General features: G+C 44.7%; 1 protein-coding gene across 3 annotated transcripts in view; it reads right to left on the minus strand.

Moving 5' to 3' along the window:
• LOC149348190 (fatty acid synthase-like) overlaps positions 1-14,695 on the minus strand; it is a 57,755-nt gene that overhangs the window by 19,773 nt on the left and 23,287 nt on the right. For all 3 annotated transcript variants that reach the window (XM_089587973.1, XM_089587974.1, XM_089587972.1), the window contains 5 exons: positions 11,660-11,863; positions 11,124-11,381; positions 8,583-8,799; positions 7,704-7,958; positions 340-513 (listed from right to left, as the gene is read on the minus strand). In XM_089587973.1, the coding sequence (XP_089444099.1) occupies positions 340-513; positions 7,704-7,958; positions 8,583-8,799; positions 11,124-11,381; positions 11,660-11,863 (1,108 nt within the window). The remainder of the gene's footprint in view (positions 1-339; positions 514-7,703; positions 7,959-8,582; positions 8,800-11,123; positions 11,382-11,659; positions 11,864-14,695) is intronic.

Below are 14,695 nucleotides of genomic sequence, written 5' to 3' on the forward strand. Positions count from 1 at the left end.
ATTTCTCCCGAAAATGAGCAGGAAAGAAACAATCTCTCTACATCTTCGTTTTTAGATTGGTTTAGAATCTGCTATTACGCGTCTTCTCATTTGGTGCTAAAACGGCTATTATGGAAGCGCTATTTATGCACATATGGTCTTACTATTGTGCGTGTCATTTAACTACTCTATTACTTCAAAGCCAGGTCTCACTTCAGGTCTCCCGACATACACTCAGACGTGTGTGCGTACCCGCTCTCGTGTGTGAGCGTCTGTAGTGGTACATCATGACTAAAGTGCCAAGATGCATTTGTCTCGCTTCTACTCACATCTATCTGCGTCACGAAGGTTTCCACTCACCAGCGTTTCCGCACTCTTGAACAACCCGAGCGTGAAGATTAGGATCAATGCGGCATGACTGAATCTTGACTGGTAACCTGAATGTTCGTCTGGGGTTCGGAAACAGGGAGATCTGCAGCATATTGTCTAAAAACGTCACCCAGTTGTCCTCCCATTTAATTGTGCCACAGCAACCTATGGAAAGAAAACCGAAAACGAAAAAATAAGTCTTTATTTGCCGCATGGGGGGCTGGGAGAAGCAAGAATTAGTGTGTATTGAAGTTTAACGGAAGAAATTGCTACTTTCCATAACTCACCCAAAGACCGAAAACACTCTCCTCATTTTATGCTTTTGTTTACTTTTTTTGACACCTTCTCGGCGAAAGGCTTAAAAGGGTCCTTTAAGCCCTTCATAAAGCGTTAGTATGTAGTCTATCGCCTACCAACTCTTTGCCGATTTGCTACGAAATAATTAGAGGCATGGTAGTTGGCCTAATTGCTACTAGTCCCGAGTTCTAAAACCTCTCTGCGCGCTTTATTTTATGCCCTGTCACACGCACTGGAGTAGCGCAACTGAATCAATAAACAGCAGCAACTGTATGAAAAAGAAGTCTTCATTTTGCGGCCTAGTTTAAAATACTACGCAACTACCATTTGAACTTTCAAAAGTGTTTTGTTACGTTTGGTTGAAAAGAGCGTAGATATCAAATGATATGCCGATCATTTTAAGTCAATGAGGTGGCTAAACTAGTTGATTTGGCAGAGGTCGAAGAGAGCGATGTTGAGGCTTGTCATAGGCTCCCATCTAAGCGAAGTAAAGTGCCTGCTATTTTAGTGCGGTTTGAAAGGCAAACACTCAAAGATGAGTGGATGAAAAAGCGAGCTTTGCTCCGAGAGAAGGACAGCAAACTGTACATCTGTGACAACCTGACACGCCGAGCAAAGCTTCTTCTCTCAACTAAAGAATGGGCCAAAAGCAATAGCTACCGATTTGTTTGGTATTCAAACGTCAAAGTCCTCGTCCGCAAGAAAGAAGGCGACTCCGTGCAGGTGGTCACCGATGCACGCGATCTAGCTAACTTTGTCAACTGATAATTTCCTGTTCAGTGCAATGCCATACCACAACTTCTATCATGGCTGCAAGCGTGCATTATCTGTTACCCAGTGCTATAACCCACACGATGCTCCCACATTGGCTGTGTTCGTTTGTATTGAAATGCTTCCATCTATATGTGCGATCCTTAAACAACAAACTAGATGAGTTTCAAATTTTACTCCAGAGTTTTGGCTTTTCGTTTGACTTTGTTATGATTTCAGAATCATGGCTGTATACGAATAACTTCCATTTGCCGTCATTTTCAACGTTTTCTATGAACCGTGATTGTCGTCGTGGTGGAGGAGTGTGTATTCTTGCTAACAACCGAATTGAGTGTGACATGGTGGATGACGTATGTTATATGTCTTCAGCAGGGAAGTTGTTTCTGTAATAACCAATAATACTGTGTTTTCTGTGTTTTATAGACCACCGAGCGGTGACATTTCTTTGTTCTTTGAATACATCGAGTCCTTTCTTACTTTTAAAAGCGAACATAAATATGAGTTAATCATAAGCGGTGATTTTAACATAGACATGTTATCCAATGCAGCACATAGTGTCAACTTCGGTATAATTCTGCGCAGCTTCGGTTTGGCGATTACTACCAAAGAGCCGACCCGTATAACCTCGTGTTCCGAAACACTTCTTGATCTATTTATCACCGATATCAATCATTCATCCATAATATCCGGGGTAACTTGTTGTGATTTGAGTGACCACATGGGAATCTATTTATTCTGTCAGACTGTGGCACCCAAATTCAGAAAGCAGAATGCATCTTTAATCCAAGTCATAACAGCAGCATCCCTCGACGCTTTTCGTGAGGAGATGTGCGGTGTAAACTGGAACGATGTATATAACAAAACCAACGCGAATGACGCTTATAAAGCCTTTGCAGAAAAGTTTAACTCTATATATGGCAAGCATTTCCCTCTTAAAAACAAACGAAAAGGTAGGAACGTACGGAAACCATGGATATCACTAGAGCTACTTGCGCGTATAAAACAGAAGAACAAACTGTACAGTTCTTTTGTTGCATCAAAAAACATTTCTATTCTTGAACAATTCAAGAAATACAGAAATAAGTTAAACAATGACATCCGCAATGCAAGGAGACATTATTACGAGAATTACTTTGGCTCAGTCGACCGTCCTGACGTACTTTGGAAAAAGCTGCGATCCCTTGATGCCAAGTATGTCAACGCTGCCATTGCTAAGGTGACTCATGACGGAAAAGATTATGCAGGAGAAAACTTAGCCGAAGCATTTAACACTCATTTCACACAATATGTTCAACCTGTATCTGAACTGCACCATAGACGTATCTCTAGGTGCCCTGCCACTCTTTTCCTTGCACCTGTTGATGAAAGGGAAATTATACGAGCATTCCATGAATTATCAAACTCCACTTCTTGTGACGTCAACAACAATCAGATTCGCCCTGTGAAATATATCATTGAATACATCTCTACTCCTCTTGCTTATATATACAACCTATGTCTAGAAACCGCAACCTTCCCCTCAGATATGCAAATAGCAAAGGTGACTGTCCTGTATAAAAAGGGTAATAAGAATAACTTTGGTAATTACAGACCAATTAGTATTCTTCTAGTATTTTCTAAAGGTCTAGAAAAAAAATCGTGCTAATAAGAATGGAAAAATTTCTGCAATCTCATAGCATAATTACTAGTTCACAGAATGGATTCAGACAGAATAAATCAACAGAGCTTGCCCTTCTTCACGAAAAGGAATATATATTAGAACATTTTGAAAACAAAATGTTAGTTCTAGGCATATTTGTGGATTTCACGAAGGCGTTCGACAGGATTAGTCACAGTATTCTTTTGGAAAAGCTTTAACTATACGGGATACGAGGACAAGCTTTGCATCTCTTGAAATCTTATTTATCATCTCGAAAACAATATGTTCAGATTAGAAACTTCAAATCATCACAACGCTCAGTTAATACCGGTGTCCCTCAGGGCAGCATCCTTGGGCCTCTGCTGTTCAATCTCTACATTAATGACATTGTAACTATTGACACTTCCGCCCGCTTTATCATTTATGCCGATGACACTACTATCCTTATACCTGGTGATACCTGTGACGATCTAAACATGCATACTAATCGCATATTAAAGAATCTAGAGCAATGGTGAGACTCAAATTTTCTATCAATAAATGTGTCAAAATCCAAACCTGTAATTTTCCGTCCGAAGAATAAAACTTGTAGTGCAGAAATAGCTCTCTCTTATAAATCACAAGAAATTGAAATAGTAAAATCATTCAAATCACTTGGTGTTTATTTTCACGAAACTATGGTGTGGGATGACCATGTCACTCATGTCATGTTGAAGACATCTAAGGTTATAGGTTTTCTATCACGCCACGGACATATTTTACCACATGCAGTCAAACTTGTCTTATATAATTCCCTATTCTGTTCACACCTAAACTACTGCACATTAGTGTGGGCAACAACAACACATACTAACTTACACAAGATATTAGTACTTCAGAAAAAAATCCTTCGTATAGTTTATGACTTGCCCGTTAGACACACAACTAAGGATTTGATAACTAACCTCAACATCATTACCATATTAAACCTCTATGCTTACAGACTGCTGCGCGTGTATACAGTTGAGCAAAAGCGCCATGTTGACACCATTTCCTCTATGGCTCCTTTGCATCAGTCCGATTCACCATATCCGCATCGCCACAGACCACAATGGGTTTTACCAATCACAAGAACTAGCTACGGTTGTCAAAGAATTGATTACCAACTACTGTATTTACAAAACCAGTTAATTGAAGCAGGCGTAAACCTCCGTGAAATCACTATCTCCTCTCTGCGTAGTATGATTGTTCATTTGGTTAAGTGCTAATACATCAACTCCTGTTTTATGAATTCCTCTCCGCCCTTTTCGTTTTGTTTTTTTTTTATTCGATGACAGGTCGTCTACTGTGCTGATACCCATTTTTCGTTGCTGATACCCCTTTTTGATTTCTGCGTATTCTGTTCGGTTACAGACATTGCTTATATTGATGTTTTTATTCATGTATGACTTGATGTTCAATTTAGTTCCTCGTTTTATTTTCTTAATGACTTGATGACTTGATGTTCAATTTAGTTCCTCGTTTTTTGTCACTGCCGTCTGAACAGGAGAGGAGAACTCCCTCAAGCGGATAGCCGCTTTTTTTCTCCCCTCCTCCATCAAATTGTATTTGAATTGGTGGAAATAAAGTATTGTTATTATATTATTATTATATTTGTTGGCAGCAATTATGGCTCTGCTCAGCCAGTGGACAGGCCCGTGCAATTTTTTTTTTCTGTTCTTCCACAACACTTTTGCGCAATGGTGAATGGATAGGTTATCTTTCATAGTTCTTGAATAAGCACGCGTAGTAAAACACCGCTCTCAGCTTTTGACCTTCGGCTTTAAAATTTTAGAAAACCCTCCGTTGTCGTTCAGTAGGCTTTGCGTTCGGCTCCTCATACCAAGGTCCCGTCATAAAATGCCAGCCGTTGCGGGCGCATTTCGATACTGGTGAAATGAAAAACACCCCTCGTGCTATGCGACGCGAGTGCATAGTAAAGAACACCACTTTGCCTAATTAATCGGGAGCGCTCTACTGCGGCTTCCTTAACAGGCCTTGGGCCGCTTCTGTACTTTAAGATAACCATACCAGGTACCACAAACATGTTCATAAAAAATAAGAACTCGGACGTTTCCAAGCCTCTCATTTCACTACCAAATTGTCGCTAGCTCTTCGTAATCACTATACAATAAAAACTTTTCTGCGGTAAAAATAGTATCCATTCCACAGCGCTAGTACTCACCGAAGGCACAGGCTGCAGTAGCTTGCTAACGAATACACAGATTCTTCAGGTTTTCGGCGCTGACTGTCTCCTTTGGGGCAATTTGGGGAACCGCAAGCAAATACCACAATGACAAAATTTCGCAAAAATTTGGTCTAAGTTTGGTTAATGCAGCTGAGCTTAACCAAAGGGATCCGAAAGCTTGACTTAGGGTTTTATAAATGTGTTACCAAATTAGGATAGTTCAGCAGCGCAAACAAACAGGACAAAGCAGGAGAAGGAACACATAGACTGGTTCAGCGCCGGTCAGTGTGTTCCTTCTCCTAGTCTGTCGTGTTTGCTTCCGCTGTTGAATATCATGAACCGTTAACAACTAGCCCAGTCTGCCTTGAAGAGTGTTTTATTGGACCATTGTCTGAAAAGGGACAACCGTCCCTCGGTTGTAGAAAGTTACAGTGCGGCAACTGATGTCGCCCGATACACAATGATGCAGAACGGCGACTATTGTCGCCCGCCACAAAAAAAAAAAAACGAACATGAGTGCCCCAATAAAGTTCATAAGAGTCCAAAAAAACGCAGGGGAAGCACGCGGAAAAAATCTAGCTACCACTCCGCGCGCAAACATCGCGCACATCACCGACGCGCAACAGTTGAGCCGCACCGTCACACGGCCTCCGTAGGCGACTATAAAGCGGGTGCTCCATTGTCGCAGGTACTCGTCTGCCGTTCTTCTTATGCCGAATTACTTCAAGGTATCTTAGAAGTAAAGCAAAAATGTGTGTCACAATAGCCAGACCAAAGGAAGCCAGGCGAAATCGACGGTTATATTGTTCTGATATATTACGAGAACGAATGGGCAAAAACATTTTTCGTAAGTTTTTTTTTATGAGATTATAGCATAAGACTCGGTAAAATGCAATCATAATCAGTCAATGCGAAGTCCTACTTGAGAATGTTACTCTTTTTACCTGAAAGTATCCATAATCACAATAGAAAGAGCTATGGTGTCTATTATGCCTTTATTTCATTATCATTGTAAACAAAAGAACACTTCAGAATTAGAATTAGCAAATAGGGAAGGTCTTTAAGAGACATCTTAAACGAAATTGGCGACGAAGAAAAAGTTTGTATCGGGTTGTTCCCCCATCATGTTTCCTTATCGTGCTGGAAAGTGCTAGTTTTGCAGCGCACAACGTTTTAAACAGTACCTGCGATTCTGTGGCTGCGAAATTCTGATGCCGAATAATGTATGTCTTTTAGGGAGAGGAGCCGGGCAAGTTGGTGCATGATTATAGTGAAAAACATCGTGCGAAAAACGAGATAGCGAAGAGAAGAAACAGGCACAAGCGTTGTTTTTTACTCTGAAACGCCAGTTGTCCTTATGCGTCTTATCAGCGAAGAAGGTTCCTAAGCATAGCCCCTTACTGTTCTCTACAGCCAAATCCACCTTGATCAAGTTCTGTTTCTTGCCTTCACTGTCCAGTTTTACGCAACTCTCTTTTCACAATAATTGTTGTGCTGCTTGTAACAGAAACTTCTTAATATAATTCATGTGGAAAGATTACGGTTGAACAAACTTTTTCTCTCGTTCTGCGCTGACCCTAAATTGTAATTTTGCAAAATCGCACAAGCGACATCTTCTACATCATCTGATATTCATGTCGTTTCCAAGAAGAGTACCGTGTTGCCTCCAAAGCTATGAACATTTTCTTTCTGTGGCGACACATCCGCCCATCTCTTTTGTACAGGTATATGAAAACAAGAAACTGTTATGGGACCTCCATTGCCATCCTTACATGAATTCGCCAAAGTTATTTCTCAACTAGCAGCGCAAAAAACGGGGGCAAAAGCGAGCGACAAGACACAACTCAAGCGCAGTGTTATGTCTCGCAAAACGAGGACAACGCAAAAAAAACGAGAGAAAAAGCGAACGTTCCCTTTAGTCCTCATTTTTTTCGCTGCTAAGTATGAATCCACACCAAATAACCCAACTTTCTGTTCATTCATTTCTATAGCCTGCTGGTGCCGACATAATCTGTGGAGGTCTCGGAGCTCTTCATCGGCAGTGGCGTTTTGTGTAACACCTTCGCGAAGCCCGCAGAAAGTGCCATGGGCTTTCATCCTACACGCAGAGCAGTTCAGTGCCGTACAATGGTGCACCATGATGACAGTTTTCAGTGTTGTTAGTTGGCGCCAGATCAAGTTATTATTTTAGGGCAAGTTGTAACGTAGGACGCGCTCGGGTAATGTTGCTCTTTACCTTAGTGTCACCTCTGCGCTGTTTCCATAATATGAGATGGGCTGTTTTGAAAGAGTATCTAGTGACCACCAATACACTAGTCAGCACAACTCCTATCCCAAATCATTGAACGTCGCTTCTTTCCTTGTTCGTATCGTTCCGTACTCATCGAAAGGTACCGCAATGTATAGGCACAGAGAGTCACACCGCACGAAGCCTTCACTTACTCTGGAAGTCGATCTTCAGCACAGCTTGGAACTTTCCTTGGTACTCGTAGCCCCTCAGTCTTAGTTCCTTGTAGAAGTCTTCGGCGTCCAACTCGTCCACGACATTCTCGGATGGTGGGCCTGGCGGGTCTTTGTCCAAAACTTTCTCACCTTCACCGGCTATGCGCATGCGGCCGCTCACCACAACTGTTCCTGCTTCGCAGATCTCGAACTCTCCCGACGCTTGCAAGACGTTCATCAAGAAACGTACTGGACCTGTCCCAAACGAAATATGGAGCAGTAGCCTTGGTAGGTTTTTTTTTTTCTATACCTTGGCTTACTTAGCCGACATTCCTAACCAATTTCTTCACCATACAGTCATTTACTTCGACATCGTAGATCAGACTATTAGGAACATATAAAATATGTTCTGTTGGTTTCCTGTCTCCTACGCAGCAATAACAAATGTCGTATGTGGCTAGAATTTTTCGGCGGTATCGCCTCGTGCTCAAAACCGTCGCTGACGGCAGTTGCAAGTTCCTAAACAACAATGTGATGTTCAAATGCAATGTAAAACGTGTAACTGTGAAGCACACGCTGTCGGCAGTGTATTTGCCTTAGAGAGAACATTCACACCCTGTCGCAATATTATATCTTGATTGCCGCTCCGCGCATACCTGAAGCTGTTTCGATTGCTCTAGGAATGCCTCTTTCAGTGGCGTTTCACTGCACAGTTTTGAGAATTTAAACCAGAAAAGTGGGCTGGCAGTTCCTTCTTGAAAAAGAGCTTATAAACACTCTTTTTGCGGGAATTGCTGGGGCGGCAGCCTCTTATTTATATGCAGGACACTTTACATGCATATTGTCTAAGCCATAATACGCATTCCTTGATATACTTACCCTTCTTGGGCACAATGGTGGCCCTGTGTAAGCTGACATCTTCGATGATCACGGGTAACTGGTGGAAAGGCTTGCCGTAGCGCTTCGCCAGATTCTTCCAGGCCATCACCAAGTAGCCAGCAAAAGGAAACACTGTGCGTCCGCCAACAAAGTGACCAGCCAAGTAGGCGTCTCCTTCGTTGTCCTCAAGGTCTACCGTGACGACATCTTCTGCCCACTGCGCAGTTTTTATTCCGAAACCACGTCACAGCATCAACTTTTTAAAAGAGTCAAAAGCCTTCTTTACACTCTCGCTGACATGACACATCCGCCGCACAAATTCCACAGTATTGCGGTTTCGCTGTGGCCCATCGCACCATTGTGCTCGCAAGTTGCCGTTGTGTGTCATTGTCTTTCGCGCTCGGGTAATCACTTCAAATTCACGGAATCGAATCCTCACAGCAGCGGCCGTGTTTCTTTTCTACGCAGAATGGACAATTACCAGTGTGCTTAGCTATATCAGTGCCCCTCAAAGAACCTCTTGCGGTCAAAATTAATCTGCAGCTATCTACTCAAGCGTCCCTCATACTCCTTTGGCACCTTTATATCTTTATTGTTTTGTTTTCTTTCTCAATGTTCAGGCAATATGCAGTATTTCCTAATAGGCAAGACAAAAGGAGCTGATTGGCCTCCTTACAAGGTTATGGTCTCGCCGGGCGTAGCAAATGCTTCAATATTTCACAACAAAAAATGAAAAATTTTGCTCAAGCAATCACTGTAAACGACTTTCAGCTCTTAGAGGAGACAAGTGCGCTTTGTGTTCTAAACGGAAACATAGGGTATTAGTCACGCGAGGAAATCACACAAGCAACAGGCGCATATGCAAAACGTGTTAGTTAGTCGTAAAAACTACCTGCGGAGAATTCACCCCGGCTACCATACCTTGCTCCCATGCTCATGGTGTGTCTCAAATCGGTTCATGGGGATTTTAGAGCAAGACTAGCCAGTGGCGCGGGCAGCGGTAATACCAAACTTCTTACGTGGCGTTTGCGGTCACAAAATAACTAAGCGGAGCTAAAAGCCCACCATATATGCGCGAGCTTTGCGTTTTACGTAACTAGAATCCAAACAGCGAGAAGACTTGGTGGAGAGTTAATGGAAGTCAGGAAAGGAACGTAAGTTTCACGACAAACTAGGCGATATTCCCTAACGCGAGCCTTCCCAGAAATGTCAAAAGCGATAGACTGCAATAACGCATCAGCGAACACACTGAACAAGAAGAGCTGTTCATCGCAACGGACGCAGACTTTAATCCCTAGCTCCTCCGAAGACTTTTCGGTTGCGAGTGTAACGTAAGGCGGCCCCAGGCTTCAACGCGATCTCGTCGCATTTAAGAGCGAGCATTGCTTGAGAACCGCTCCATTCACCCTGCGAAGCCAACGCCTCGGTTAAGCCAGCATAGCCGGTCACCGCGGAATCTAGCCGGGAAAGATAGCGAATGCAGAGAAGAAATGACCATACATGCGTACTCATGCATGCCAGCATAGGGAAGAAGCATGCCCGCTACCTACCCTTCAGTGCGTAACAGCGATCAACGATGACAGCCTCTTACGGACGCCCATTCTATGGACCTGGGCTCCTGAGTTTAAGCGTAGTCACTAAACTTCTTCTGGCAGGAAGGACGACACCCGAGTTCTCGGTTACAACATCATACTCCTGAACAAACGGTTTTTAGTCGATGACGTCATTAACAACCGTCGCTGTGAATGTGGGGCAACGTTTACGATGCCTTCAACGCTGACCACAGCTGGACACGCAGTCGCGTTGCAAGGAGATGATAGTTGAGAGCGTATATTGCTGGGCTAGGCGGTGGATAATGTACAGAGGCTGTAACCAGCGGAAATTTAGACAGGAAAAGTGTGTCGCGTTGTTGTGCTTGTGCCTCCTATTAGTGTGTAAGAAATAATTCGATGGGTATCAACTCCGAGCAAAATTGTTCCTTGACGGTTTGCATTGTGTTTTGCACTTTCTGTACGCACTGTACGCATAGCAAGGGCGCCCCATTGTTGTTGCTACCTCTCCCGCGGCGCTGCCTGCTCTTTGTCGTCTTTTATGTGGCACCAATCCATCGTCCGTACCCGCGTAAAATCACCTCTTGCGTGTCCGCAGCTGGCGTAGCACGAGCTCCGTAACGCGGCATTGCCCGTTCATCGTCGTCTTCTATGTAGCAAAAATCCACGCTTTCAAAATACTTCATTCCTTGTACATGAGTGCGTTTCTATCCTCTATGCACCCTGGCCAATCCCCCACCGTGGGTATGTGCCATTGAGCCTGATAACATCATCATCATCATCATCATCATCAGCATCACGCTTTTGCGCTGACTCTAAATAGTAAACATTCTCTGTAGTTTTATTTTTCTTGCCCTGCGTCCGTTTCTGCGCTGTTTCTACCATGTGGGCAAAGAAATAACCGCCCCGCAAATTTTTCCGACCTAACTGAGGTAATACGATATGACTGAGTAGTGGTCTCACATATTCCTGGGAACGTTCACCGCCTTACCTGTCCAGAACTGGCGAACTCGTTCCACTTCGGCACTGTCCACCGTTGCGAATGGTCCCAGCTGACGAGGTGGCCGATGCTGGGTGTGCCGCGTGGTACGGGGAACGGCACCGGAGGGAAGAGGGCTGACAAGTCCAGCTGTACGCCAAGTGTGTGCAGCTTTCCTAGCGTGCTGAGGAAGTACGCGAGGTTGTCCGTGTCGCGCTTCATGAGGCCTAGGCAGGTCGCGGCGGAGCCCAGGGCGCGCCGCAGGATGGGCTGCGAACAGTCCACACTTTAAGCAGGAGCGCGATTCGAGTTAAGTCGCGAAGCCAACGCAAGTATCGACAGCCTTGACCGCCGTGGCATAGACTCTGCGTGAGGCGTTAGGAAGCGGATTTCCTTCTCGAGAGAAGTTAGTTACATTATGGCTTGTAGCTTTCCGTGGCGAGGGGAGTTCCTGCATCTCATGATTTTCGTTGTTACGCAGACGTCTTTCAAATGTGTTACTCTAAGAACAATAACAATTTACTGAGGGGATTGTATGCCCGACTCACCTGAAACAGGCAGTGGGGTGCGATCTCCACAAATATGGCGTGCTTAGGTACGTGCTCCAGGGCCTCACTGAAGAGCACGGGCGACACCAGGTTGTTGACGTAGTACTCGGCTGAGCACAGCTGAGCAGCGGGCTCGTGCCAGCGGCTGGCAGGCACCGAGGAGCTGACCCAGCGCTCGCTTCGACGCTTAGGCTGCGGAACCACCTGTTCGATGTAAGTGTAGTAGAAGAATAAATGAGGTAAAATAACTTACTTTTAGAGCAAGAATTGAGTATTAATAGAGGAATTGCAGCTTCCTCCTTCATATATCAATGTTTTCTGACTAAGATATATTCGTCCTCCATTGAATCTGAAACATTTCATTATTTCCTCATTTCCTCTCGCATAATCGTCTGCGTCCGAAATCTCTTCCCTCAGTTTATTTTAAACAATTCGTGGTCGTCTCTGCCAGCGAGAGATTTACTCTCGTTTGACTATATTAATTGTGGCTACAGCCATGGAGAAGTTGGCTCCACTATTTATTTTTCCGAAAACATTACCTGCTAGGGCTGCCGATCCCAAAGCAAATTTTCTTTCTTTTTTAAAATCTTTTGTTTTCTCATTCTTAGCTCCCATTATCACTGGGTATTTTTCAAGTTTCCTTTTCTTCGCCAAAATTATGCCCGTCTTCCTGTATTGCCACTGTCCACAGGGGTATGGGCTTATACAAGGGGCAGAAAGCAACAACGTTTTTTTCCATCAGAGGTCCTGTTAAAAAGCGCAAAAATGCAGGGGTGCGCTTTTTTAACCTAAAGTGCGGTGAGGCGAAGGAAGGAAGGGAAAACTTTATTTACACTAATGGTTTTTCCTGCGGTTTGGGGGCATCTTCAGAGACGTCTTGGTTCTACCCCCAGGAGCCTTGTCTGTCGAAGTCGTCCGCCTCTAATCAGTGGTCGGTTGCCCTCAGTCCAGGGCTCCGCTGGCCACTGCCGCCCGTTGAGCTCGCCGTACCAGACCTTCTTGGTCTTCGCAGCGGTCGCTGGACAGCAGAGTCTCCCACTGCTCCGCACTCGGGTTTTGTATTTTGGGGACCACGTGTATGTTTTGGCAGGCCCATGTGATGTGGTATAGAGTAGGTTTTTCGTCGCACCAGGGACATTTGTTCGTGTATATCGTAAGGTGCATTTTGTTTAGTATATGTAGGTTTGGAAAGAGGCTGTTTGTAATTGTCTCCAAGTGACAGCTTCCTCTCTGCTGAGAGATTTGTGCGGTGGGGGATATCGCATTCTTCTGCCTCTATAGTTTTGTAGTATGGCCGAGTATTCCCTGGGTGCTGGCGCGAGTTCTGCGGTCTCGTCGGAAGCTCGGAAAGTAATCTATCCTCGAGCTATCATGTCGGCCTCTCGGTTCCCTGCCACCCCGGTGTGCTCCGGTACCCACACAATTTTGTGTCGGATCTTGTCGTTTTCTTCTTCCCGGTTTTTAATTCTGTCACTTGCTGCGAGGAGTATACGGAGCGCGTGACGACCTATCCTGCCATTCATGTAATTTTGGCAGGCTGTTTGAGAGTCCGTAAGTATTGTTAGTGACCGCCCGGTTCTATAGCCCTCCGCCACCGCTAGAGCAACGGCTACTTCCTCGGACTCTGCAGCTGTGCAGCCTCGGAGAGACGCGCTGGTCATTTCGCGTAAAGACGAATCGACCACCGCCGCTGCAGCGATTTTGGTATCTCCTCCTCTCCAAGACGCGTCTGTATACACGGTCGTGACTTGAGGAGCGTATGTTTTCTCGATGAATTCGGCCCTCGCTTCTCTTCAGCCTCGATGGAGGTTGGGATCCATGTTTTTTGGTATTGCCGCTACCTTGAGGGTCTTGCGAAGCTCGTCGGGGATCTTTGCCGTCCTCGACATTTCTCGCATCTGCTCGCGGTATCCGAGCCTCTGCAGGAGCGGTGAGGCGAAAACCATAAGCGTGGTGTTGCTGCTTGTGTCACTGATGTGTGATTAAGATGTTAAGCTTCGCCTCTAGAAGTGGAAAGTGACAGCGTCTTGCAACGCTGACAGGGAGTCCACAGAACACCATCGCCCGCTCGGCTCTACTTGCTTGTCGGTAAATTGTTCTTTGAGGAAAGGAAATGTACTTGTCTCGCATATCTCGGTGAACACCTGAACCTCGCCGTAACGGGAAGGGAGGAAGATGGGAGTGAAGGAAGACACCGTATTAGCGGTATTAGATTAGCGTGCTCGTTTCGCTCTCCGGAGACCCTGGTTCTATTCCCCAACTCGACCAATTTCCTACTCGGTTTTATTTATTTATCTGGTCTGTCTAAAAAGGTTAATTAGGCTATTTGGTTAATTAAGCAATTAACTAAACTCAGTACCACTACTTGGAGCATCACTACACGATCCCTTTAATTGGTTGCATGGTTACTAGGCAAAGTACAATTGGCCCCGTTCGAAATTCGCGCAATGTGACGTCACGACCGTTTCGACCAATTGAAAAGCGTGACATTTCTGTCGACAACTTCTGCTTACAACGATGAGACATTAAAGGCTTCCGCCTTAAAAAAAAGAGCGAGAAAGCTATGCCAAGTCACGAATGGATACCGAACTGCATTTAGTACAGTAGTGTAATTGACTGAAAGCATGTATGACGCTTCAAAGGTTTCCTGATTTTTTCAGCTCTAATTATTCTTCTCCAGATTTATATAAACAAGAATAGCAAGACCTTGCTGACCTGAAGGCTACACATGCATAAATGCAGTGTTGCGGCATTTGGCGAATTGCTGCGCGTGGTTGCGCGTAGTTGCGCTAGTCTTGTACTCTGCCTGGGACCTTGAGACGCTACTCTACTTTTCTCTTTTTAAAGGCACTGTTTTCGGCTGTCTCCCCCTACGCCGCACCAGGGGTGCGAAGCTCCAGCAGAGGGCCATTGTGTTTTGTAAGTTTGAAGTTTTGAAGTTTGAAGACGCAGAGTCATATGATAACCTAGTAGAAAAGATGAAACATAACCTCAAAAGCCAAATTGATTGCGACCGAAACATCTGCGCCTATACAT

This window comes from Amblyomma mixtum, chromosome 4, assembly GCF_055824585.1.
Source record: "Amblyomma mixtum isolate Tamu chromosome 4, ASM5582458v1, whole genome shotgun sequence".
In the NCBI taxonomy this organism is placed as follows: domain Eukaryota; kingdom Metazoa; phylum Arthropoda; class Arachnida; order Ixodida; family Ixodidae; genus Amblyomma; species Amblyomma mixtum.